The 27,977-nt window shown below is 46.7% G+C and overlaps 1 protein-coding gene across 3 annotated transcripts; it reads left to right on the top strand.

Moving 5' to 3' along the window:
• The first annotated feature begins 582 nt into the window (after nt 1-582).
• LOC144138677 (uncharacterized) lies at nt 583-3,582 on the top strand. 3 transcript variants are annotated; one of them, XM_077671085.1, is made up of 4 exons: nt 583-731; nt 813-968; nt 1,641-1,820; nt 3,022-3,582. In XM_077671085.1, the coding sequence occupies exons 2-4, from the start codon at nt 911-913 to the stop codon at nt 3,228-3,230; spliced, it is 447 nt and encodes a 148-aa protein (XP_077527211.1). In that variant the 5' UTR covers nt 583-731; nt 813-910; the 3' UTR covers nt 3,231-3,582. The 3 variants fall into 3 exon arrangements, with proteins under 3 accessions (XP_077527211.1, XP_077527202.1, XP_077527220.1); XM_077671076.1 differs by having other exon boundaries at nt 586-968; XM_077671094.1 differs by having other exon boundaries at nt 596-968; nt 1,641-1,816.
• The last annotated feature ends 24,395 nt before the right edge of the window (nt 3,583-27,977 follow it).

Below are 27,977 nucleotides of genomic sequence, written 5' to 3'. Positions count from 1 at the left end.
TATACACACTTGACAAAGGCTGGCCCCCCAGGCAAAACATGGTAGCACGTATCGTTACTTTTTTCCTATGCGACTTAGCACGCTCGCAAGCACGCACCAGTAGCATAAAAGGGTTCACGCATCTGCTCCGCACATGGCATAGATGCTCGAGAGACAGCCGCGAGTGTTCAAGACAGGTCGTTTGCGCCCCGATGTTGCTAAGGCAGCGCTGAACGAACGAAGCACTTACCCCCGAATTCATAGACCTATCTTAAACTTAAGCAGCGAGCGTACTTCATGAAGTCCGCTCCAAGACAGCAGGCGGCTTGAACGGGTCTAAGACGACCTTCGCGTTTCATAGACGTTGGAGCGAGCTTGCTTCGTCAAGTCAGGGGGCGACTTGAGCGGGGCGGCGACGGACGCGGCTGGGATCGAGAGTAACCGGGAATTTTTTCGTTTAAGATGCAAATCAAGGTCATAAAACAGTCCCTTTAACTAAAAACCACCCATAGTAATTGTTAACAATGGTCTGTTTAAGCAAATAGCAATCCCCAATCATCTACAGTCAAAGCATAACGCGTGTTTCAGACGTTAGTGAATGTGATCTGGCAACCCGGGCGCTCGCAACCGAGCCGCATCGGCGTTCTCGACAGCGTTTCGTTGGTTTCATGTTCGTTTCTTCGTATTTTTGTGCGTGCGCAGCAAAAGGATCCAAGAAATGCGCAGAAAAGTTGCACCAAGGTTCACAGAAGGTGAAAAGACTCTTCTTGTGTTGGTTTTAAAGACGCGGCGAAGCAAATTATAGCGCAAGGACGACGTATCTTCCGTTGCAGCGAAAGCTTCCCAGTGGCGAGATGTTGCTACGGAATTTTAACTCCGTCTTTGGTGTCACAAAACGCGACGCGGCAGGACTGAACAATGCTGGAACAACATGAAGCAGAAGTGGAACGAGGAATGGTTCCGCGGAAAGCGAGAGGAATTGAAGGCCGGTAAGTAACACGTTCGCAATTTCGTTGAAAGACCCTAGCATTGCGCTACCGATAGATGTTACTGCCGTCGTGCCTTACGTTCGAAAGCGGCTTCTTTCACGCGTCCTGCTGTGATTTTTTTCCTGTGTTAAAAGAACTTTGCCGGTTCTTAAGGGCCGCGGATGTTATGTCATCCCTGTTTCGTTCTTGGATATAATAATAATCCGTTTCAACGTAGCCGAATTTTGAATCTCAAGCTTTAAAAATAAAAAACCTCCCCTCAACAAGGATATACAAAATTTAGTAACCGAACCTGTAGTGTACCGCGCATCATGTGCACAAAGGAAATGTGTGCCAGCCAGATTCAGCTTCTGAACCCTGACAAATAATCTGTCCACATCCAGGTACTGAGAGCTTATCGGCAGTACTGTGAAACCCCAGCATACTGCAGTACGTGGAGGCCTGCCCTAGCTATAGCACAGCAGCCTTAAAGTGAAGCTTTCATTTTCGCATTTCAACTACTGTCTACTATAGTTTGAAAGAGAAGTCAAAATGTGACCACAGAAGCACAGGTATATGTGTGTGTGCGTGTGACTATTTCCACTGGAATGCTGCTGTTAGAGCCATTTCAGTGCTCACATTCACTCCAGCCTTTTTTTTTTTACTGACGGTGTGTTACGCATTGCTTTCTAGGGGGAGGACCACTACCTCGACCCATGTCGCCGACCATGGAGATGGTTGGCATACGGCCTGAAAACAAGAATTACTTGGTCGGAACACGCCACCTGCTGCCTGTGCAGAGTCGACTGGTCCTACAGTTGGTGCAGGCAATGGTGGACAGCACCAGGGACACCGTGTTTATGCCACAGGTGGGTACAAATTTTCCATCTTTAGGGAAAAAAACTGTCCAACATCTCTGAGCTGCAGTGCAGTGAAGGCTCGTGGTTGAATTAATTAGCTTTGGTTTCTAAACAGGGGCCTAATCACGTGTGAATCCATTTTGCCGCAGAAGAAAGAAAAAGCAGTGGCCATCCGCATTTTTTAGCATGCAGGTTTAATGCAGGCTGCTGCAGCCTGTTTTCTGGTTGAGGCTGAAAAATGAAAGGTCAGCTCATGTTAAAGGGGCCGTGAAGACAAAATTAAAGTTTGGTTGACTGGAAAGATTGCCTCATTAGAATAACACTGCACAAATTTTAACACAGACTTGACTCAAATGAAATAATGAGGAAAACAGATAATGGGTTTGCAATACCCTAGCTACTTTTCTGCACTGAACTGACGACGTATTATTGGCAGCTCGCTGCAATTCGCTGAGGCCGACAAAATCCGATGCAAAGTATAAAGCTTGCAGAACAAGATCTCTGCATTTACATTTAGTGCACATGCTTTTTATAGCAGTAGCAAGTGTTGGGTAAACAGTAGAAGTTACAAGTGAATACATAAACATCGAAGAAAGGTGTATTTTGTCTTAATGGCCCCTTTGAGGACCCCCAGGTGGTCTAAATTCTTAGCTATCCACTACGGTGCGTCTCGTAATCACCTCAGTTGCACTTCGGTGTAACGATGGAGTGACGTGTCCTGCACACCAGCCTCACGTGTGGCATACTGCTCTCTACTAGACGTTGCACACACACAAGGACGCAGTGTTGAAAACCCAAACACTGCTTTACTTTTTTTTTTTTGTCTTTTGGTGCGAATTACTTGGACAAGCAGGCTGGCGACACGTCACGCCGCGGCTACCCCACAAACATAGTTCTCCGCAGCTACAGTGCGCACCTTTTTTACTTGGATGCCATCACATTTACCTGTCACATGGCACTTTCTAAGCTAACTCTAAGTTTTGCTACAGGCCATGTGCTGAAAAAACAGAGTGGTAACTCACATGGCCCCTTTAATTGCCCGTACATACTCAAATGGCTGTGTAAAGAGTAAGGCAGCCAATTTGTGTATCGTGGAATAGGCAGTGGCGTCACCTTTGCCTTGAAAGGAAGATCACCTCCACCTACCCTTCCGTGCACTCACATATCGCATAAGATTTCACATTCAACAGATATAGTTTGCTTGTTCATTTCAGATGACTCATCCAAGCCAGACTCATCTCCAGGGGAAACATGGGCTGTGACAGCGCAAGACGACAGTCTACCACGAGAGTCTCTTTGGGAGCCAAGTCTGGTGGCGGCAGCTACAGCTTCCGCAGCCGGCAGTTGCAGCGGCAGTGATGCAGCAGCGCCTGCTACGGAGGCCGCAGGGCATCCAAACGGTCATATGGCTCTCCTCGAGTGAAAGCTCTGGGCTGACGATAACACGAGGGTGGAGCTCCTGCAGGAGGAGCACAACCTGCACCTTCTGCTGATAAGGAGGTGCACCTGAGAAAATACAGCTAGAGGACCAGCTGATAAACCAGCAAAAAGAGCTTGAGTTAGAGCTCCCGAGTATAAAATTAAGCGTGAGAAAACTTTGCTCGCCCAGGCTTTGGAGTGAGAATTCGACAGGAGCCCGTGTAGTCGGGATGAAGGGAGAGAGAATTTTATCGTATTGCGAGCAGGAGGATGTTGTCAGGGCCTTGTCCTTTCTGGAGTGGTGTTTCTTGTTGGACTGTGTTGGACACCAGCTGAAGAACTTTTAAAAACAAAAACATACGACATTTTGGATTTTCTAGAGTTTTGTTGTCCATAGGCAAACCAAAACGTGTTTGTCTTTGAAAGGTTTGGATCTCTTGTTTTGCCAGTGTTTTTTAAATTTTTATGGCCAAGGCTTTGCAACAGAAATAATAAAAGTATGTGTAAGCTCTGTGATTTCAGTCTGCTGCCTTTATTTGACAAATGTGGCTATTAGAGCTTTTAGGAGTACTTGAACAAAACCAAATGCCTTCGTACAGGCATTTTGTTACTGGTCTGGTATTTTTCTTTGCACACTCTAGTGGCAGCTTTTTTGCACTAAGGGCAACAAGAATGGCGAGCAATTTAGAATAAAATACAGAAATACTTAGCGGACAGGGAACTACTTGCTTGATTCGAATTGAAACGTGGATGTTCATGTAGGTGCGTTGCAGTGATGCAGTGATGCTTGAGCAACATCAGCGTTTTGTGAATATGTGCCTCCCCAGCTCACAGTATTGAATCTACGTAGGAGTCGCTGCCCAAGTTCAGTCATCAATATCCACTTTTATCATGCATCAAGCTAACAAACCCCACAAGAAGGCTATAGCAGGATGATGCAATTCACAAGAAAATAACGGTTTGAGGAACATGTGAAAATCACACGATATCAGTGATGGAGTTTGCGGCCAGCCAACCCGGTTGTTGCAAAAACATTTATTTAAGCCGATTAAAATCAAGTAAATGTGGGTGGCCTCTTTAGTTCAGCAAGCCAAGAACAATCACTGCTGTTCTAGCCCGAAGATGAAGCGTTCCCCAGTCTTTACGTGACAGCTATTCAGGCGGCAAAAGAAAAAAAAAGAGTGACACCGAAGCATTCCCCACAATTTCTTTTCGGCTTGCTTAAAAAGTAGCACTTCAGTGCGGTCCCCACATAACTGTGTGTAACATCAGGCTATTCGTTATAATTGTTCAAGAAATTACCACCCGTTTATCTCAGCGAGCACGTCGTAACTGGTAAGTGTGGGTTGGCGTCCCCAGATGACGGAGTGGAGACTATAGCCAGCAACTCGCACTGCCCATGTCATCACTGGGACTGGACTAGTGCTGTAGTACACGGTCGACAAAAGCCATTTTCAATAAACATGACTGTGTAATTGTATTGGGCCCTAGGTTCCATTGGACTGTGCTGCCTGAATGCTAGCATGCAGTTAACACGCCAACTACGCTGTTTGGTTACCTCACAAATGACCTTACTGATTACACTATAGAGTAAAAAAAATTGGAGCTGCAACAACTCTTTGTGCATGTGAGACCACTTTTGGGGCCAGAAGAACTGGGTGTAACTGAAGGCCAGTCCTTTAATGCAAAACAAAGATGTATGCTGTATACATGGTCCCTCTCAAGGAGAAACTTGCGCACTATAACCTGCACAACATTCCCTTTTCGCTGGATTTACTGTGTAGACCAAAAACACTGTTAACAATCACACAATGCTGCAACAAAGAGAAAAAACAACACCAGGAAATGTTCAAACTAACCACGTGAAGCCACTTTCGGGAGGGATGCGACAAGGTATACTCGGTGACAAGTTCAAGGGATACCGAAGCGCGAAAGCAAGTTGGCTGATATCAGTCATCAGAGGGCCGTGAATGGCAATAATACTATTTGCAGCAATACCTCGACTCGACCAGGAAGTGCACCAGCCGCTCAAACAGTGGCTTTTTTCCGATCAGCTCCGTCACCCTCTTTACGGTGTGGCACACAGTAGGTTTCACCAGTCTCCCGTAGCTGCTTGAAAGGAGCCGGCGCCGTAAAAACTGGCGAAAACGGAGGGTCAGCATCAGCTGCTGCAGTGTAGGCAGTGGCAGTCCCCGGCGATCATCGTACACCGGCTTTGGTGGCCGCTCAACGATTGCAGCGGTATTTTCGGCTTTTCGTCGTATACGCGTCACCAAACACAACATCAGTGGCACGACCACTGCCCCGAAGCCGGCGATCCATCGCGCAACGTCGCGCCGCTGCCGCTGCCGCTACCGGTGCCGAGCCGCCATGTTGGAATAACGAAGCGACGAAGTTGCCTTCAAGTTCGGCTTTTCGTCGTATACGCGTCACCAAACACAACATCAGTGGCACGACAGACTGCCTCGAAGCCGGCGATCCATCGCGCAACGTCGCACCGCTACCGCTGCCGAGGCGCCATGTTGGAATAACGAAGCGACGAAGTTGACTTCAAGCCTTCAAGGTAGCTACGAAGCAGACTTGAATTTCGGCCGACCAAGATCAGTCGAAGTACGGTTGAAGTGCGATCGAAGAGCGGGTTGGGTCTATGAATTGAGGGAAGCCGACTTAGACGGCGGCAAGTTAAGCTCGGTTTAAGTTGAGAAGAAGATACATCTATGAATTCGGGGGTTACTATACACAAGAAAATGGAGAAGAATTCAGTCGCTCCTGTAGTTCAAATGGTACCGCTTCAAGCGCAGGGCAATTTTTTTTCTCGAGTTTCGAAGTTCCTGCTTTCATGCAAAGCAGCGCCGCTCCGATAATTCAGGGTTAAACTTGAGCTATTGGCTGGCTTGTTGGAGTGATGGTGTTAGTGTATTGGGAACGTTAAGGAGTACCAGACGTTTTTACCACCTCATCCGGACGCACTCAGCAACCATGCTATAGCATGGTTGCTGAGTGCGTACGGATGACGCATTGTCCACAAATGTGCGCAGGACAATGCGCGCAGGACAAGCAATCCGTAGCGATCAGTGTTGCAAATTACTGGGACGACCGACCTAAAACACGTGCGATTTACAGGCGGAGTGACTCCGGTGGATATATGACCAGAGGCATACCCGCAAAAGCTGTCCGCCAAGAAAGAATGGGGTGGAAGGGCGGGCACTTGACGCCAAGCTACAAGTGATGCGAGAGGAACAGTCGTTAATCTTAACAGGGCTTCGAGACGTCAGTGGAAAGTTTGTGGAAGAGGCCAACGCTTCCAACGGTCTGACTCAAACTCAACAAGCAAGCATATGACTGGACGGAGAGAAATTAAGCATTTAACCCTCGGAGGTTCTTAACAGTCACAGCGTAGGTGTTTATGATTGCATAGTATTGTACCATATGCAGCGATAATAATGGTGCATAATGGTGAATAATGGTGAATAATAATGATGCAGATGGTGCATAATATGGCGCCATCTGCACCATCTCCACCTGCAATATGGTGCTGTGCTGCACATGTCCCGCATTGACGATTTCAACAAGGCAGAGAAGACTTACTATACGTGAAAAAAAAAAATGCGTTCGCGATCTAAAGGACAGCCAGCTTTCATTCGCTAACTCCGTGAGCCAAGGTGCAGTTTACACGATGTTCACCAGTTCTGGGCGAAAATTGCTAGTTTCTTCTTGTAGTACGGCTTCAGAAGACCGGAACAACCTATCAAAGAAATATCATGCATGGTCATTCTGACACGATGTCATGGTTTCACAATGGTACTGGTGAAAGACGCCCTGCAAAGCTCTGCATATATCTTAGTGGCAAGCATCATGACGCAGCTAGGACGACGATTTTGTATTATCAATGCCAGGCAGGAGGTAAACAAAGTGACCAACGACTGTTCTTTCTTCGCAAACGCTTCATTTTAAGAGCTCGTGAGCGTACAGCCCACGCCGCTTCCTAACGGCAGGATGATTTCTTCTGTGCCATGTGAAGTGGCTGGTATATATTTGGCCGCGTGATTGACAAGGGTAAAGATCAAATGTCAAATTGATTTCGGATAAATGTCTCATCAAACTTGGCATCATGAAAACGTTGCCACGTCCAAAGAGAGAAAAAAAAAAAAAACGCGCTGCTAGCTCTGCACGCGTTTCGATAACTGACTGTCTTCACAACTAAGATGCGGAAGAGATTTAAAAACACGTAGTAGGCTCATTACCTCACACAAAATAAGTTGAAATAGTACTTTCAATGCAATTTTATTTTACACAACCTGTGACTGCGAGTCTTTGTTTCTCTTGATGCCCGACACCTGGACACTTTGGTTAAGCTCATGCATGTCTTAAACTATTGCAGTTCTAGTAATTTTAATTCTGAGAAAAAGAGAGCAGCGGTAAGATGACCTGCGTTATCCTTTTTGTAAAGGTAACGGTTCGCATACTGTTACCATGTTAACGATAACGGCTACCCCTTCATCTTCACGGCTTAGCGGCATGATCATGACCGACTTTATAGATAACGACCTTCCCATGCTCGCCGATTCAGCGTGCCGGATTTGTTATTGCTTATTTGGCTTTTTTAAGTTCTTCCCAACGCCACTGCACCAGCTGGCGCTGCATTTAATCCCAATTTCTCCGCTGTATACGCGTATGCGTGGCCTGCAATCGCTCTTATTTCGTCTTTTTCTACGTCCATCGTGGTCAAAAGTCCTGCCAAGTCCTACCAAGAAATGCTACCAAAGTATGAAGGTCCCATGTATTCCTATTGAGCGCTACTTATCGTCTCTTCAAAGTCGGCTTTAGTACTATACACAAATGCATTGCTACCACTTAATTTCTCACGTTTTGGTTGTGTTTAAAATTTTAAGTGCAGAACACTTGATGTCGTCTTGTCGTCGTAGCTCGCTAGCGGTCGATGTGACTGCCGGAATCAGGCGGCGCAGCAAGATAACGGACTCAAGTAGAGCCTGGTGTACCGTCGTCAGGGAGTCACGCTGAGACTTCGAAAACCACTCGGTTTAAATAGTCATAACCGTTCGAACATCGTGAACTGCTGGCGCTTGTCACATATCTCCCCGTTGTTTTGCACAAACAAAACTGCAGGTACATTGAGGCAAAATCTGTGTATATATCTTGAAAGAAACACGCACAGCGCGCAAAACAACGGGACGAAAAACGGAGGGATGTACAACACAAGCGCTGACTCTCAACTAGTTTTTATTAGAAACCCGAAGAATATATACACACAAGTGTGCATATGCGCAAAGGAACAACATACGATTAAAGCGCGCTGTGTTTTGCGCGCTGTGCGTGTTTCTTTCAAGATGATTTCCCAACTCGCCCAACTTTCGGTGTTACTTCTGTGTATATAACCGGCAGCCCCCGCGTTCATTTAGTTAGGAACGTCGTTGGGTTGGTTTTTACGATAGTAAGCGAAAAAAGCGTCCGCGCAAGAAAGAAATGGCGCTTTCCAAATGACGCAGAAAGGATGCAGCCGCCCAGAAAAAACTGGCGCGTTCGAAATGCCGCAGAAAGGCTCCAGAAACGAAAGAAAAAAATGGCGCGTTCAAAATGACACAGAAAGGCTCCAGCCGCGCATGAAAAAAATTACGCTTTCGAAATGACGGAAAACAGCTCCAGCATGCGAAATTAAAGCAAGCGCAAAAAGAACAGAACTCCCGCTGGCGCAGTTTCAGGCAGGGGGCGCGCGAACACTGCGAATGCGGGAAATTTGAAATGCATTGGGTGACAGCAGTGAGCGGATAACGGCGCTGCAGCCCATTATGGCGAATCACGGCTCTGCACTTCCGACAGCTTTCACATTGAGTGGAACGGCTTTAATTTTTTAAATTATATTTTTATTGCGAAGAAATCACCAAAATGTGCACTATTCTAACGATTACATGTGCTAACTTGACAAATTAGGCATTTATTTCGCAGATATAATGCGCCACGCTAAGGCATGACTGCGTGTATACTTATGAAACGTATGGCGTCACGCGCTTCTTACTTTTTCTTCTTTTGCAGTTCTCCCTTACCGATTCTGAACGCACCAATCATATACATTTTCACAGTTAAAACAATTACATGGGTGAACATGGCCAATTATCTGTTTATTTTGATGGTATGTGCCGTCAGGCTAACAGTGTCATTCGTTCTAGCTGGGGTATACCCTAGAGGATTGCCTACGCCCCAAAATGCAACTGGATCAGCGAACATTCCGCAATGGCACTTCAGTTTGCTCCCGTGACTTGAAACCCCTGGCGATACCAGTCGAAAATATCTTTGCTGCTACACCGTGGATTTCGTGTTGGTTCCATGAAGTTACCATATAACAGAGTCGTAGCTTCTCAGTACAGTGTTGAGAATGGCCTGTGGTCTGCAGTCTCTCTAGCTGAGCACGGAAGCTTTCCCTGAGCAGCCTGTACGCACGACTAGTCAGTGTTGGCTCAAAACCCAGAAGTCTTCGCGTTCAACCATCGTCGTCGTTAGGAGGAGGGGTACATAATTTTTTTAGTGCTTTTCGGGAAGGGTGTCGCAATTACAAACGAGTTTTCCAGCCAAGACTCCTAGCAGTTCTTATATATTAGTATCAAGTTTTTATCCGAGCATGTTTCTTGGATTTACGGCCCGGCGGTGCCCATAAACAATTATTGGTGTATGCATCTGCCCATTCCTATAGTCAAAAGGACTTTGGCGTCTCTGGCTTTCGAGCCTGCACTGACTAAGTCGGGCGTACAGACCGTTCAGGCGAGCTTTGATTCTAAATTACACAGACTGCAGTCAGTTGGTTACCCGAGTTCTCTTTTGATGGTCGTGGTGAGGCCTTGATGCGGAACTCCAAGGGTCATGTACACAAAAGACCGCCAGACAGGCGTCCAAGGAGAAAGCAGCAGTACCATCCTACGCCCATTGGGTTACGCACAACTTGGAGAAGGTGGCACAAAGTCATCTACGACTGCACGTGGAGGAAAAGAGATCGCAAAAGCGGGTAGAAAAACGAGCTAGCACACCACCCGCAATCAACTCTGGGGGATCGGCGAGTTCACACAGAGATAACACCAAAGAGACTGTATTGTCTACTTTACGCCAAAGGGGATACTATCGCCATTAAAAAAAAATACTGTATTGTCTCCTGGGGGGACCGCTTTCCTCCAGCGCGGAAAGCGGAAAAGGGCAGTCTTGTTATTAGGCTGAAAAAGAAACGAACCCCGACGGCAGTCGTTTCGTCCTTTGCCATGCGAAACAGCTCTCTTGAATATCGCTAAAAATACTTGCAATTACTCGAGTGAAACGGGCAAATGTCACGGCAAAGCTCCTTCGAGGCTGCCTTTCTGAGCATTCTTCGTTCTTTAAGAGGCTAGGCGACCGAGAAATTGTGGCCAGGACTTTAAATTCCGAGGACTTCTAGCGGTATGGGTCAAGCAAAGAGCAGTAGCCCCTTCAGCTGCATTTCTTTAGTGGTCAGAAATTAAATTACCTGCCCTTAAGAGAGATGAAACTTAATATAATTTACAAAAGGTCGAACCTGCGATAAAATAAATGAAACAATTAGAGGGCAATCTCATGCAGATTTGTCCTGGGTACTCCAGCAACCCTCACGGAGCCCCAGTGTTCCCTAATACCGATGTTACATGATTCAAAGGCAATCTTTCTCATGGGGAGTGTGGTTGTGGAGATATTGACTTCTCTTCCCTGCAGCAAGTAAGAAGCGGTGTAAACCTCGGCGGGGTGGGGGCGGGTGGGGGGATTCTTTTCATACCCAAGCCCCGTTAAAGGGACACTGAAGTGATTTGTAAACAGTGCGGGATTACTAGCGCAAATTGTAGTACGGAGTCCATAGGCCATGATTCGACCACTCTGAGTGCGTTTACGCGAATTTATTTCGTAGAAAAATCAATTCGAAAATGCTGTCCTCCTCTCTGCATCCTCGCCCATTTTCTGTGGCGTTTTCGTGTGACGTCAGGAGGAGATGACTTGGCTTGACTGCGCTACTGCAGGGCTCGCCGACCTTCCGACAGAGTCAGTCGACCCAGCGTTTACGTCCGCCGGCCGCCGACGAGTCGTCGCTATTTGTTCCCTCAGTTGAAACTAAGCCACGACACGTTTTTGGATGGAAGAATGTGCCTTTTTTTACTTTGTTAGTTTGTACACTGCATCAAGCTTCAAGTCCAGGTCGCTCATGCACAATGCACACAAGCGCTGCACAAGCGCACACGCGACGTTTCGCTGACTGGTACGCTGGTAGACAATCTAAGGCCATTTGAAGGCAGGAGAAGAGTCAGTGAAGTCAATATAGGTATTAAGGAAATAAAATCAACTGAAAATATTACCGCACAGCGTAAAACTACGCAGCAGGAAGCACTTTTTTTGCGCTGCGGGTGAACGAGCACAGTGGTCTGCGAACGCTTTTCCGTCTAAGAAATGCAATTGCTAGACATGAGATATTGTGGAAATTTGGGGGACGCTTACTGCACGAGCGCTATACAACAAATAGTCACCGAAGCTGCTTGAAATGTTAAAACTAAATAAAAGGTGTAAACTGGTTATACATTATATACCATATATGTCCATGTCTAGGTCTAGGTCCATGTGTAGGTCTAGGTCTAGGAGAACTCGTCAAAAGTGAACTCGTCGCAGCCAACTCGTCATAGGTGAACTCGTCACTTAGGGCAAGTCGTCATAGGCCATCTCGCACTAGGGAAACTCGTAACCTAGGGCAACTGGACACTCGGCCGACTCGTCACAATTTACGTTTTTCGTCTATCATGTTCAAATGAAAGAGTGCAGAAGCTTGTATAATTCTCATCTTAGTCGTAAACATTCTTACACTCCTCCTTCTATTCACCACCCTTAATGTTTCCTTTGTCGCCTTCGAGGAGCGTGCCAGCCAGACAGCGTATCTATTTTTTTTTCTGTGTGCAGCTAATTATGTGAGACTTTTATATTAGATTTAGTTTGCCCGTTCTGTTATTTCTAATACGGTTTTTATTTTTGGTAATTAAGTGACGGCGTTGTATTGGGATTTGCGATTTCGTTCTGTGTTTTCGCTTTTTAGTATTTTGATCTTTTGTTTTCGTTCCTGTTGACAAACGATGACTGTCAAGCTGGGTAACTTTCGTTTCGTTAGTCTTCATATCACCTATATATGGGAGTGAAAGTAAAGGCTCGACTTAGAAGTTGACCCCCCCCCCCCTACCCCACACACACACACTCACACAAAAAAGTTTGACGAATATTTTTTAGAAGGAGAAGAAAAGCAAAAGCAGAAACCGGATGTTGTGCTGAAACCGAAAAGCCAATTTCAAGCACCACCTGCAAACAAACAAGAGGGCAACATTTTACCCTATTTATAGATATATACACAAGTAGGCAAAAAGTATCAAAAGATAATGCAAAAAAAGAAAAAAAAGAAAACGCAAAAGAAAGAAAAAGTCGACCCCCCCCCTCCCTCCACAGAAAAAGTGTGAGGAATATTTTTTGGAAGGAGAAGAAAAAAATAAACCTGAAAAGAAAGCCCTTACCCAGTAAAAATGTGTGAATTTTGTTTGGCTACAATAAGGGAAATAAGAAGGGGACAGAGGAACATGTGTTAAAATAGAAAAACCATTTCAACCACCACCTGCCAACTAACAAAAGCAGCGGACACCCCCGGACCCTGAAGAGGTCAACCTGGGAGTAATTATAAGATCAGAAGCCACTAACTTACTCTCCCCATTTTTTCGATATCGGCCAAAAATGAAACCACGAGACGACTTTTCCTAGCACGAGAAGGTCAGTGCTACCACTTTTCCTAGTACGGGATCACCTAGAACGAGATGCCCTCTTTGACCAGTTTCCCTATGACCAGTTTTCCTAGGACGAGTTGGCTGTGACGAGTGGGCCGGTTCCCCACTGGCAGCACCGGCGATTCTCCAGCTCGACCTGGAGAAAGCCTTTGACTGCGCCTCCCACAAGATCCTGTTTGATGTTTTAGAGCACATCAGCCTTGGTTCTGTCATTGGACGGGGAGTGGCGATGGCGTACCAGAACTGCACTACACGGTTGATAGTGAATAAGGAATTGGGAGCGGTCATCGAGGTGCAGCATTCGGTGCGCCAGGGCTGCCCCCTCAGCCCTTTATTGTTTTGTGTATACATTGAAGCGCTGTGCTTGAGCATCATTCATAATGGTAAAATGGGCGGATTTAAACTACAGGAGGCAGAGGTCGAACTTCTCGCTTATGGTGACGACATTGCCGTTGTTTGCTCGAACAAAGAAAGCGTGATGTTCGCCGTGGGAACAGTGAAGCAATTTGGGGAGGTCACGGGGAGTCTGGTAAATTGGGGAAAATTCCTGGGGTTTTGGCACGGTGAATGGATGTCAACACCAGCGATCTTTGCTAATGTAACTTGGGCAACCACCCCAGTAAAGTACTTGGGAACCCCACTGGAATACTATCGCGACAGTGAGCCCTACTGGCGGTGGCAGGTGCAAACACTGAAAGAGAAAGCGGAAAAAGTGAAAGCAACTGGGCTGTCAGTGTTCGCGAGAGACACGACTTGTAATATTTTTTACGTGGCAAAGCTTTGGTTCGTCATGCAAGTGCAGCATTGTTCGCGTTTGAATGTCCAGAAGCTAAATCGCGTATTTGCTATTTTTGTGTGGGGGTCCACGTGGGAGAAGAGCAGTAGGACGAATTTGTTTCGGCGAATCCGTGACGGCGGATTAGGACTGACTCATCTGTTTGTACGGCAACTCGTAAAGCGATTTTTGTTTCTACGCGATGTACAGGACCCTTTTCTACGCACTGTAATGCAAGTTCGGTTAATGCGTGCTTTGCCAGAATTTGTGGTTTCTTCAAGTTGCATGCCAGGTGGTGTCCATGGATATTTTAAAGAAATTGATTTGTCATCCCGATTTTTAGCAACGTGTTTTTAAATGCAATATCTGGCCAATGTAACAAGGAAAAAATTATAAGGATGTATGTGACGTAGTCTTCCCAGCGCCACTGTATCGAGCTCTGTACAGCAATGGTTCAGGACAAGATGTGTTAAAAGGAGTGAAGCGAATGGAAGTGTCACCTGGGGCAAAACTTTCTTTTTTAAATTGCACACGGGTACACTTTCAGTCGCAACTTGGATGAAAGAAAGGGGGTTCTCAGTGCCATGGGTAACCGACTGTCCTATTTGCAAACAACCTGAAACTGTGGAGCATGTTTTTCTTCATGGTTGGGTCGCAGTGTTCCTTTGGGATGTCCTCCAATGGTCATTCTAGAAAGATTTTCCACTTAGCCCACACGGCATACGTTTTTTGCGCATTGATAGAAAGGATGGTGTGCCATTTGACAGTGTAATGTGGTTGGGTCTGCACAGCATTTGGCGTTCGCGCATGGCTTGGCTGCATTGTGATGTAGACGCGCGACCAACGAGACAGTATTTTAGGGAAAGTGTGTCACAGTTTGTTGACGTTCAGAGAGCGAAGAACTCTCCAACAGAGTGGTTGTCTAAAACGGAACCCCTAACTACACTGTAAAAAATTTCTGTAAATTTACAGAGTTTTCACATACAATTTCTGTTGCCGTACAGAATTTTTCTGTGATGGTTAGTAAGCAGAAACCTGTTAACAGAAAAAACACAAATTTTCTGTTATTTCCTCATCTTGACCAATAACAGGCGTGAAATCGTGAAAATATTGTACTATTAATTTGCATAAAATAGAATAAAATATGAATAATTTTTTTAATGTTTAACAAGAATTTTCTTAACCGTCAAACAGCGCCCGGCCGACGTTATTTTGTTGCGCTCCTGCAATTTTGAAATGCGGCCCTTTACAAATGGCTGCCCTGTAGGTACCAGCATAACGATACAGCGGCGGGCTTCTTTCTTCAATTTTTCATCTTCCCAGGGTGAGTACTAAATTTTAACTATGTTTTGTGGAGGCGGCGCCTAGTTCCTATTTATGCCTCTCTTTTTCGTGCCTGCACTGTTGCTTGTTGGCTTGTTGGATGGAAATAGATTGTTATGAAGTGCTCACCCCGTACCGTAACGATAAGTCGCCTCGTGGGACAAGAGCGTCGTGCCGTGCCTATGTAGTGACGCTCGCCTTAATATGAGGGGTTTTTTTTTGTTTTTTTTTATGAATGTTGTGCGCAGACGCGGCCACCGTACTCTCCTTTTCCTCTCTATTTACCCGCTGATGACCGCGAATCAACACCACCTCGCGCGTTTCTGTGGTTATACAAAGGCATTGTCTAGCGTGGGTTGCTAAAAAGTTCTGTACAGACGAAATGAAATTTGGCGGATCAGATGCCGTTTTCTGTCGTGGAGTTTAGTGTGAAGGTTACGTCTCTGCTTACGGATGTTATAATTACGGGTTCGAGTCCCCCCAAGCTTTCCTCTTTCTTTTTTTCTTTATGTGGCCGTGGCTTGCCTTTTGTAACAGCTGTAGATATACTTCACGCCCCGTATGAACAGATCGCTACGGGAAAAAGTTCCATTGGACCTTTTTCCAGTGGCAATCTGCACATCCGCGGGCTGCGGTCCACCATTCTTGGCAGTTGCCTCGGGTGAAATAAACAAAATGGCGCCCCCTCAGCTTGCTGCTTGGAGAGCGGCTATGCTTCTTAAGGCTGCACGTTTTTATTTTCTCTTTCCGGGAAGTTTGCAGTGAGTTCGTACAATCACACAAAAAAAGGCTTTCAAAGAAAGGGAAAAAATGTTTGAGGCTGACCACTGCGAGCACTTGGCTACCTGTGAGGGAGCAAGGAAAATGAAAAAAAATTAAAGGAAAGGGGGTGCTTCGGCCACTGCGGATTAGTCACGCGAGCGTGCGCCTGCTACCGTGGCATTAATGTGAGAGGCACGGGTGACAGCTGGGTGCGGGGGGAGTGCAGGACCAGGATATTTCGCGCAGGGGTTCCCCGAAAGCCAAACATTTTTGGGGACGTGCCTTACAGCCAGTTTGTTTCGCCGTGGCGGCCGGCTGGAGGGCCGGTACTGGGCAAAGGTCCATTCACTCCGTGAGGGCGGTCGGTCTTAATTTTTATTCAGCCGGCCAAACCGCTGCCGCTTAGGCTGAAGCCAAGGCTGATGTAGCCATTGATAGAGCTACGTAGGATAATCTGCAAATATTAATAGTGATTAATAATTAACACTAACTGGCTACTCAGTGAGCGGGAGAAGTTTGGCCGTTTGGAAAAAAATCGAGGTTGACTGCTCCCGCTGTGTACTGTGAAGCGGGTAGTGAAGAAATACAGTGAACTGTATTTATTCACCCCCTTGCAATGTTGGTAGTCTGCTATATATATTTCTTGCCTTTGCTCAGGTGGTACGTTTGGATCACCTCAGTAGCACAAGAAAACGGAATGCAGTTATCAAACACCTTTAACACTTGATTTCAAAAAAACTGGAAACTATTATTACAGCATGATACCATACATAAAATCCTGCAAACGATGTTGTTTTGTTGGTGCACATGTATTTTATATGCGGAACCTATGCTATTCTTGTTGCAGGGTTATTGCAGCCATCAACCCTGACATGGGAGCAAAGAAGGAGAAGTCAAAGCAAAAGCAGCATTTCCTGTTTCCAAATGTCGCATCCCTGATCACTGTGGTGGAAGACCATGAAATCTACTAGGCTCTCCAATTTCCCTGGCAGCAATGAAGATGCCTCTGATGGAAGCGCCTTGCACCAAATGTGCCGCATCCTTGGTTACTTTGCTATTGTATGAATTGGCATTTATATGTTCTCTGCTTTTTTGTGATTTCATTAATGTGGAAAAGATGTTATGTTCCTAGTCTCACAACACTCCCTCCCTCATTTTTCATTACCGTGGTATTTGCGTTATGTTGCATCTTTCTGCTTCCAGAAAGCGGGAAAAATGTCGGATTTTATTTTATTGATGTTCTTTTTTTTTAAGTAGAAGAAAATGTGTTCCTAGTCCTATCGGAGCTCTCACCGTAGTAGTATTGTACTGTAGTAATACGAGATGTGAACATTTTGTAGCTTATTGTCGCTGTAGAAAAAGTGTTCTCAGTTTAGCGTCACTGATTAAGTTCTGTAAATAGTTCGTTTTGCCTCAGTGGGGTGTTTGTGGCCATTTCTGAAAGTTGAAGAAAAGGTGATCTTCCTAGTCTAACAACACCTCTGTCACGGAAAGTCTCCTTTTGTTCACTGTGCCACAATATCATGAATTGTGATTTTGTTTTCATACTCATAGATCCTTATATTTGAAATTGTTGATACGTTGTTCATAACTGAGTTAATTCTTGGTAGCAACAGCCTTAAGTTTGGCAGAAAAATAAATAATGTCAATGATACTTTCACCCTGCTTTCTTGTGTGCCTGAGTGGTCACTTTATGCTGTACACCAGTAATTGTTTTGGCAGTTTCAAACAATATGATACAGGGTGATGTTTAATTTTCAAGGCATGATTATTCTCACCCATGAAGCATAAAGCCGCGAATTCAACTGGAGTACTTTCCAGATGTGAAAAAGTAACAGGAAATGTATTTTATGAAGGACCATAACCGAAATTGTGTCAAGGTGCTGAATACTTTTGCTTTGACTTATTTTGCCAGAGATTGATGTCAAAATAAGTCAGAGCTAAATAATTTAACCTTACTTGTTAAATGAGCAAAACAATTTAACCAGAAATGTGAAACAGTACATTATTATAATTTTCGTAAGAAAAAACGATGTATGCACAACACAAATAGTCTATAAAAAAGCTGCCAGTGAAAAACAGAAGGTTCACAGATTTTCTGTGGAGGAAAACAACCTTAAAAAACAGAAAAAGTTTATAAAAAGCAGAAAACGAAAAACAGGGAATTGACATAAATTCTCTGTAGTGAGAAACAGAAAATGCTTGTAAATAACAGAAACATGAAAAACCGAAAACAGGGAATTGACATAAATTCTCTGTAGTGAGAAACAGAAAATGCTTGTAAAATAACAGAAACATTAAAAACAGAAAACATAACTTTACAGAAAATTTCTGGCAGGACAGCTGCCAGAAAATGTCTGTTTTTTCGAGCAAAAATTTTTTACAGTGTACGCTTAGGGAATTTTAAATGACAACACCGGCCATGGGGGGCATAGTGGCCTTACTGTGATTTTTTATTTATCATTGTACCTGGTACCTGGTGTTGCTGTCCGATATTAGCAATATAGAAAAGAAATGCCCGTGGCCGGGTGGTCTGGAGCGCTAGGCATGTTATTCTGCAAGTCACAAGTTCGAATCCCCGAAGCTACATTCTATCTTTTTTTTTTGTAAGTTGACTTTTTCGTTTTCGGCCGATGCGTTCTATACTGAGTTCACCATTTTTGGGCCGTAACGTTCACTGCTCCACAAACAAGTTCACAGAACGCGCGCAGGCTGACACTAACGCGTTAGCGAGTTCTCGTTGGCGTGCTGTTGCCACAAGCACCGACTACTTGCGGGCAGTGGGCACAGGCCAGAATCAGCAGACCCTTGGCCTGGTGCGAACCCGCTTTTTACGATACAGGCATGAGTGAGGCAATCTCCAAATATGGAGGGAAAGCGCATGGCATTTAAGCGTCTGCGGGGACGCGGAGGGCGTTCATCCACTGTGTAAGCCTCGGCTAGTGATTGCTACGATTCCAAGCCGTCCTGGGAGGCTTATCTTATGCATTTTACAGCCGACAACATGGCAGAAGCGCGGTACAACGATTACTGAGATATCGAGAATGCCCATCCAACGATGCCGTCGGATGTCAAGCATGTTGTTTTACAGAACCGAAACCGAAACTTGTTTGAATGCTAATCTTCGACATTGTCCAATCACGGTGCATCTCCTCCCGTCGTCTCAGCCTTAAGTTGGTGCTGCCGCCGCAGACCGCGCATGGTAGTATCATTCTGCTGTGCCGGTGCTCTAGCTGTGATGGTGTAGTGGCTGCCATTTGCCGCCTATGCCTGCAGACACTACACAATGTACTTTGTTGTTGCCCCGAATATTAATCGGAAAGACGCGTTTTGGCAGCCGAGCTCAGAAGATTGGACAATCAACAGTTCAAGCTAGAGACTATTCTAGGACAAAGACCCCTACAATCGACTTCGCAGAAGGCAACAAAAGCCCTTCTGCGTTTTATGAAGGACACAGGTTTAGCTGAGAGACTCTAGTGCCCACGAAGGGACTAAAGTGTGTGCGCGACCCCGCTCCTATCCCCCCTTTTTCGCCTGCCATCTCTTTTATCCCCTGAACACCCCTTCCCCAGTGCCGAGTAGCAATCCGGGCTCTAAGCCTGGATAACATCTCGGCCTTTCCTTTCGCTTTTCTCCTCCTCCTTCTTAAGTCCCAAACACACGTCATTGCTACAGCAGGTATTTTATACAGTTACACGTGAGGGTTCTTTTTTTATAATAAAAAATCGCCTAGGCTAAATCAAGTGGCGGCCCTTGGCAAGGTGCGGCGATGCTTCACTGACGCACGCCTCTCAGCGTTCGTACTTTCTTAAAGGGACACTGAAGTGATTTGTAAACAATGCGGGATTACGAGCGCAAATTGTAGTCCGGAGTCCCTAGGCCCTGTTTCGACCACTATGAGCACGTTTAGGCGAATTTATTTAGTAGAAAAATCAATTAGAAAATGCTGTCCTCCTCTCTGCCCTCTCGCCCATTTTCTGTGGCGTTTTCGTGTGACGTCAGCAGGAGAGGAGCTGGTAATTGGCTGCGCTACTGCACGGCTCGCCGACCTTCGGCGACCGAGTCAGTCGGCCCAACGTTTAGTCGGCCGGCCGCCGACGTGTCGCCGCAATTCGCTCGATCAGTTGAAACTAAGCCACAACACGTTTGGGAATGGAAGAATGTGCCTTTCTTTACTTCGTTAGTTTGTACACTGTATCGCTAGCTCCAAGTCAAGGTCGCTTCACACAAGCGCTGCACAAGCGCACATGCGACGCTTCGCTGACTGGTACGCCAGTAGGAAAATATAAGGCCTCTTGAAGGGGGAGAAGAGTCAGCGAAGTCAATATAGGTACTAAGGAAATAAAATAAACTGATATTTTTACCGTATAGCGTAAACCTAGGGGGCGGGAAGCACTTTTTTGCGCTGGGCGAACAAGCACAGCGGTCAGCAGCACGACTACGCATCTGCGAACGCTTTTCCGTCTACGAAATGCAATTCCTAGACGTGAGCTATTGTGGAAACTCGGGGGACGCTTACTGTACGAGCGCAATACAACAAATAGTCACCTAAGCTGCTTGAAATACTATGACTAAATAAAAGTGTTAACTGGTTATACATTATATACCTTATATTTCGCTCGCCGTGTATCCCCTGAGCGTGGCCTAGTGGTCTAGAGTGCTAGGTATGTCATCGTGAGTGTTTTCCCAGTCGAAAGTTCGGATCCTCGCGGGTACATTCTTTTTTTTTTTTCGTTTTTCGCCGATGTTGTCTATACCGAGTTCATCTCTTTTTGGGCCGCAACGTTCATTGCTCCACGAACTAGTCCACAGAACTCGCTCAGGCTGGCTCTGGCGCGCTAGCGAGTTCTCGTTGGCGTGCAGTTGCCATAAGCACCGACTGCTTGCGGGCAGCGGGCACAGGCCAGAATCAACAGACCCTTGGCCTGGTGCGAACACGCTTTTTACGATACAGGCATGAGTGATTAAAGCTCCAAATATGGGGGAAAAGCGCATGTGTTTGAGCCTCTGCGGGGACGCGGAGGGCGTTCATGCACTGCGTAGGCCTCAGCTAGTGAATGCTACGATTCCAAGCCGTCCTGGGAGGCTTATCTTATGCATTTTACAGCCGACAACATGGCAGAAGCGCGGTACTACGATTACTGGGATATTGAGAATGCCCATCCAACGACGCCATCGGATGTCAAACATGTTTTACAGAACCGAAACCGAAACTTGTTTGATTGCTAACCTTGGGCATCGTCCAATCACGGTGCCCCCTGCTCCCAACGTCACAGCCATGGAGGAAGAAAAAGTTAGGAGACGGCATGACGTCACGCAGCTAGCCTTCGCAAGCCCAGCTACGTTGAAGCCGCTCCCTCCGCCGTTTCTCTTTCTCAAGCCGCCGAAGTCGGCCCAGCACGTGACCTCCATGGTCTGGTGGGCCGGCGGCGGCGGTCTCTGACTCCGGCGCTTCTCTCGTGTTTGGTTGGCGGTAGCTTTTCCCCGTCCTTCCTGCATTTGTCTGCTCCGTGATCTCATGCCCGCGTGCGGGCAGGAGTGCCGCGTATGTGTGAGAGACAAAAGCCGTGGGAAAAAAAACTAACATATATCAGGCTTCGCGACAACGGGCAGCAGAGTAGTTTCGAGCAGACGAAATTGAAGAGCTCGCGGCGGTGGCGAGAGATGGGGTCACGTGGTACAGTGACGCCTGGGCCGACTTCGATTTTACTTTTTATGTATAGGCTTCACGTTTCTGCGGTATCGCCGTCTCGTAACGTTTTCTTCCTCCATGGTCACAGCTTAGTTGGTGCGGCCGCCGCAAACTGCGCATGGCAGTTTTTCTTCTTTCGCGCTTTGTAAAATAATCACCGGTTTGTCAACCGGATAAACGATGAAGAGCGTGCTAATTTGAGCCAGTCTACGCAGTGCAAGCAAAAACGGGAGCTTGACAAATTCACTTCAGTGTCCCTTTAAGAACGTTCCAGAAATGTCTACGCTTGTTGTAAGCGGGTTGGCTACTATGAGGAATCTTGTGTCCCCAAACATAATCCCGTGTGTACATTTCCTGCTGTTTATGGTAATACCACACGCGACCTTTACGCTTCTGAATGCGTAAACTTCTCACGCGCAGGTTGGCCTATTTCGCCACCACGTTAGCATATGTGGTCGAGGAAAGGTAGGCTAGGATTGCCTGCCGGAAACTTTACGGTGCTTGCAGCCGGCAATTAAGAGGGTAGCAGGGTGACAGGTGCAATTGTGAGCCCATGACTTCAAAAATGAAACGAGAAAAAGAGAACTGCAACGCTTCTCCTTGCTAAGGTGTAATTTGAAGATGACGCTTACGTAGGACGGTCGCGGTTGACCGCTTCATACAGTTCTCGAGCGGCCAGTTGTTTACGTGGAAGGTTATGTTCTTTATTCCGGTTGCAGATCCCTCGTACGCGGTTGGGAGTGGCCATGGTGCCAAACAGGTACGTGTGGCGAACGTCACACGTAACGCTAAACGATGGTCAACACTAATGCATAAAACATGGAAACACTATCCAGCTCTAAGCAAGCAGCGTTGCGACAAATCCCTAGTGTCAAGACGAAAAATAAAAAGGTGTGCCTAAGCAGTTCGGGGTCTTTCGAAAGCAGGCCAGTAAGACTCAATAGCCCATAAACATGCACACGCGATGGCATGGTGGGGCACACATGTCGAATTCTGGGCCGCGCATAATTATGATTAATTTCCCACGTCATCGTTCCGCTGCGTGTTTTGCGTTTTTTTAAACGAATACCGGGCTCTATCCTGTATGCCTGATTAGCCTGACGCATGCGCTCAGCGTCTTAGGCGAGAACTGCTGGGTCCTCTCTGGGTTTTTTGTTTACGACATGAAATTTTCCGACCAACTAGAGGCTAGCAGCTTCGCTGTAAAATTGTCTCTTTGGGCCCTTTCCCGTAGAAAGGCGTTGAGTGCGCAAAGTGGGAAATAAACGTTCCGAATAAACAGATCAGCTACCAGGCGAACCACCACGAAAGCAAATGAGAAAACACTTGAACGAGTAAACAAACGAGAAAGCTAGAAAGTGAGCGAGGAAGCAAGCGAGCAAGCGAGCCTGTGAGCAGCAAGCCGGCTGATTAGATGCGCGTAGTCCTCAAGTGATATATCAGCACGCGATAAAACTACATAGACACCAAGCGACAACAAATAATTGCATCGTAAAATGCGTACGCATGGTACCAAAGTAATGTGAGCGTTCCAGAGGTATTAGGAGCAGCCAGTCTCTGTAAAGTAAGAAACAATACCGAGGTCAGCCAACACCGGTGTTCGCTAACCTCGGTGTTGGCGGGCGTGAAAGCGCAGGCCGTTTTATTCAGTCGGCGGACTCGACAAAAACGCCCGCGCAGAAAATTGCAAACGTGAGTCTGGTCGTAAGATTTCGCGCTTCCGTTGGTTGCCCTCATAGCAGTATCGCCCTGCGGGAAGGCGAAAGCTTCCTACTGGCGTGACATTTGTCGCTTGGAGAGGAGGCAGTGCCCTGACACTTAAAAACGCCATCTAGAAAGACCTCTCCTCTTTAGCTGGTGTTGGATCAGCTAACCGTAGTGTCGACGCTCGTCCACAAGAGCATATTTTCTTCCCGCCTGATGACCTTACCATTATCCCGAATAGAATGGTTCGCGCAAGCTGGGCTTGATATTTTCCGTCATGATATAGTTGAAAAGCGATGTCTCCGGGAAACCCAAATACTGCAAAATGAAGATGAATTCAGAGCTTTGGCCTGCAACGCTCGCTCTACACCCAGCGTTTCACGCCAATGACAAGCACCTGCTATCAGAAAGTCAATGTAATGCTTTATTTACACACAGAATATATTGGGACGTGTACGTCCTTATATGGTGTACATGTGGTACTTTTACACCTTTACACGCATTCGTTGCAAGCACACACAAAAGGAACATACAAGTGACTGCTACCGATTTCGCAGGCTAAACAAACAAATAAACAAATAAGTAATGAGAGCATCAGGTGATAATAGCGTAATGAAGCTAAAAGACTGAAAAAAAAAATTGCAGCTTATTATTGTTGCAAACAATTCACGGTAAAAAAACGAAAATCAAGGATAACCCCCCAAAAAGAGTGCAAACAAAATATTACTTTGGGAATAGGAATTTGTCCACATCTTGGGCATTAAGGGTGTTCAAGAGGCGTGGTAATTTGGAAATTGTCTATTGGTTCGGCGCTGTGCAGTGTAAAACTGCGGCGCGGGTTTTATTGCCGCTTGTAAAAACTTGCGAATTTTCTTTTGACTGATTATGAGGTTTAACGCGCCGACGCTACACAGGCGATGAGAAGCGCCGTGGTGGAGGGCTCCGGATTAATTTTGACCACCTGGGGATCTTTAACGTGCGCCGAAATCTCGAACACACGGCGAAGTTTCATTTGAGGCGGTAGCCGTAGGTGCCTAATTAAACGGGAGAGGTGGTCGTAGTTGTTGTCGTCGTCAGAGACTACAGGAATTGTGACAAAAATGGCTGCCGGTGTAAAGAAAACAGAAATTGGGTTCGTGTGGAAGTTGACGCCGGCTGCCGGAGAAGCATCCAAGTGCTCTAAACACAGCTCCAATCCGGTACCCAGGCAGAATGGAACAAGCGGTAGCCTTAGGCATGCACCGTGAAAGGTGTATGTGACGGCACGTGCGTATTACAGCTCCTCGCGGAGGAGAGCTCTGACTGTGGAGAAACTGCAGCGTCAAGTGCGGCCAAGCTTCCTGTCGGAGTAATTCACGTCAGAAGAAAAGGAAGAACTAGACGAAAACCCCATGTAGCCCTACAGAAGTCCCTGCTAATCGCTAGGTGTGCGCCTTCAAACAACATAAGTAGGCTTAAGTGCCCGAGGAACATTTAACTTGTGTTCTGATATTTGACAGACGTACACGGTCGCACGAGGAAGAAATCGATGCTGGCTGCACCGAAAGCCTTTCAGGTCGAATAAAAAAAAAAGTGGGAAATTGTAAATTTTTTTTCATGTTTTCTTTTTGCGTGTGTGCATGTTTCGGGGGTGGAACTCAAACTTTATAAAGGTATCTTTAGGATAGACGAATTTCGGCGCAGTTAGTGTTGTCTGGCCCAAAGATTTCTGGCTGAGCCTTATTCCAACGCTTTCGAGAAACTTCTAAAAGCCTGTGCACCTCAGGTGATGCCGCCTGCCGCCGTGTAGCCCAGAACCCGTTTCCGGGCTTCACGGTTTGTTGCGTATTTTGTATTATTAAGGGCGAGCCCACTTTCGACAAATACGCCTTCTATTTTGCTTGGTTTCTGTGGCCGTAACTTCGAGCGGTCGTTCTCGAATCCCTGTCTCGAGTGCTGCTTGCGTGGGATCGCCACGTACAGGAATCTTGAGAAATTCCCAAGTGACAGATGCCGGATAATGCGTAAGCATTCGTTCAAGCCGCACATCCCCGCATATACACATCAACGTATCCACCTTGCCCATGAATTACTCCCAAACTCATTGAATTCCAAAAGTAAATCACAATCGTAGTCGCAATCATAGCTCAGCACTCATAAATAAATATCATATATGCTTATATATCATATATGATATATGATAAATAAATATCATATATCATACATACCCCATGCGACACCATAGCATAGTCACAGTCATAAGCCGTAGAACATAGTTGAGAGTACACTGCCATAGGTCACAGCGGCCTGAATCAAAAATCGAGGGTCATAACATAAATGTAATAATCTGCCACACGACCGCATCTATATATCCTACGGAGCACATCGTGACGCGTGCTACCACCGGCCATATTTCGGGGGAGGCAGGCTATTAATGCTTACGCATGAAAAGCGATTTGTGAGCGATGGTTGCCAAGGAAGGTGCAGCTGCTACTCGGGGTTTGTGCAGGGCGTTCCCATCGTGAGCGGCCGTCTGCGGCACGCTTTCAGCGAGAAAGAGTTCGAATATAGAGCCCTTGACATAATTAAGTTGTGCTCCTTCGTCAAAAGCGAGTGGTATGCCAAATTGTACCCGTTTCTGCACGAGGAAGTGCTTGCGAAACTGAAATCTTGAGGCCGTTTTTCAGAAATTTGTTCTGACCGCACACACGCGCACACGCGCACGCACGCACACGCACACGCACGAACGCACACACACACACACACGCACACACACGCACACACACACACACACACACACACACACACACACACACACACACACACACACACACACACACACACACACACACACACACACACACACACACACACACAGAATACTACTGCAATTGATTTTTTCATTTACCATGTTTTAACAACAATTAAGTGAATCACTTAATTGTGTGCATTCTGCCAATAATTGGGTATGCGCCGCTTGGTCGGGCAGTCATTTTAATTTGTTTCGAAATATTCTTTACAGCATGATACAAACGACTGTTCCTTCTTAAAGAAAAAGAACACTTATCGACCTCAAATCCAACGTACAAAAAATACGATCAGCTTGTTTAATAAGGCAGCTAATTCTATCCGGCAAACTTTGTGGTCAGCCTTCTTCTCTTTGATTTTTCAGCGTCCTTTTATTAATCAATGGAAATAATTTAAATCAGTCCCTTGAGGTTCGTATGTAAATTTTATTTCGTGCATAAAATTCTTTCGAAATATGCAGCTCACTTCTGTAGTTGTGCCTTCTTATTAGTCATAAAACGCTGAGTGTGAAAATGTGCTATTATCCCACGAAGGCTGCTAATGGAGCGATGGCGTAATGCCACGTAACATGTAGGACTAGTAGTTACCACTGGGATGATAGCTATGCTCGGCCCCATCCCGCAAAAGGAAATGCAGCTAATGCCTACTTCGTAAACGCCTGTTTCAACGTTTCACGTAGAAAGCACATCACAACGTCACCTCCGCGATGCTTGCAGCGTACGGCCATTTGCAAGCGAAAAAGTTTTCCCCCTGGCAGTTTGAAAGAAACCAAGAAAGCGACCGGTACACAACTGTGGCGGCCCCACCTATTACGCGCCTCGGTTTGTGTTCCCCGTCAATAGCATGGCGGCGCATTCTCTTCGTCCTGCAAATGGTGACATTTGAGTCGTTGTTGTTTATTTACTCCTTCTCCCACGTGATCCAGCGCGAGGGGTCGTCGGTTTTACGCCTGAGCACTTACCCCTACCCTTGAAGGCTCGCGTCGGGGTAAAAGTCAGTCAATGGCGCATGCCATCCAGAAACCGGTATGGCGCTGCTTCACGCAATCACAGTTTTACATACCTCCGCATTAGAGCGTACACGCAAAGGGGCTCTAGCGGTGGTAGAGGTGGTGCAAACGTTTGTTAGGTAAAGGGAAGAAAAAATTACGCCCATCTTCCCGCGAGGGAACCCTGATGTGATGCGACGCATCAGGGAGGAGCGTTTGGACTGACGCTGGTATTGGATTGCGACAGTCCACTCGCTGAAGGGACTGTCGCTTCCATCACGTCTTCATCGGAAGAATCAAGCCAAGCACGAAGTCATCAATCGAAGTCACGCGGAGTCGAACGAGAGCGAGCGCTGACTGAACCGCCGCAGCGCGCTACCCGCTTTAGCGCCGGAAGGAGAGGAGACAGCGGAGGAGAGTCGCGCATGCGCGGGCACTTGCGCGACGGGAGCGGAGCTAAGCGAGCGAAGCGCGCGCACGCAGCTGTTGTTTATGATAATGAGACGGAGTGAGAGTGTTGCGCACAGCTGTCGGAGAGAAGAGCGGAGGAGAGTCGCGCATGCGCAGGTGGCGTGCGGACGCCGCCGACGCCGACGCAGGAGGGACATGCCTCAGAGCAAGAGATGCGTCGCATCTAAAAAGCTAGAAATGCGAAGTGCAGGTGGGACCCTTAGTCCAGGGCTCCACTGGTGGCAGCCGCCGCTTCGACTTGGTCGGTCAGTCGTAGCTGATCAGGCGCCGATGTGCAGGTGAGCTGCTCTGTCCAGGCTTGGAGCGTTGGGTTGGGAGAGACTGGGAGGAGGGAGTTATGCATACGGAAAGCCTTACACAGTGCGGTGGATCGTAACGCCTCCGCAGAAAGGGCACACTGGGGTTCGGGGATCATTATTGTGGTCGGTGCGTTAGTG

Source organism: Haemaphysalis longicornis, unplaced genomic scaffold (genome assembly GCF_048455015.1).
Source record: "Haemaphysalis longicornis isolate Haplotype H1 unplaced genomic scaffold, Haemaphysalis longicornis Haplotype H1 scaffold_1, whole genome shotgun sequence".
NCBI classification, from domain to species: domain Eukaryota; kingdom Metazoa; phylum Arthropoda; class Arachnida; order Ixodida; family Ixodidae; genus Haemaphysalis; species Haemaphysalis longicornis.
Note: the sequence above shows the minus strand (reverse complement) of the source record. Positions and strands in the feature narration are given on the sequence as shown.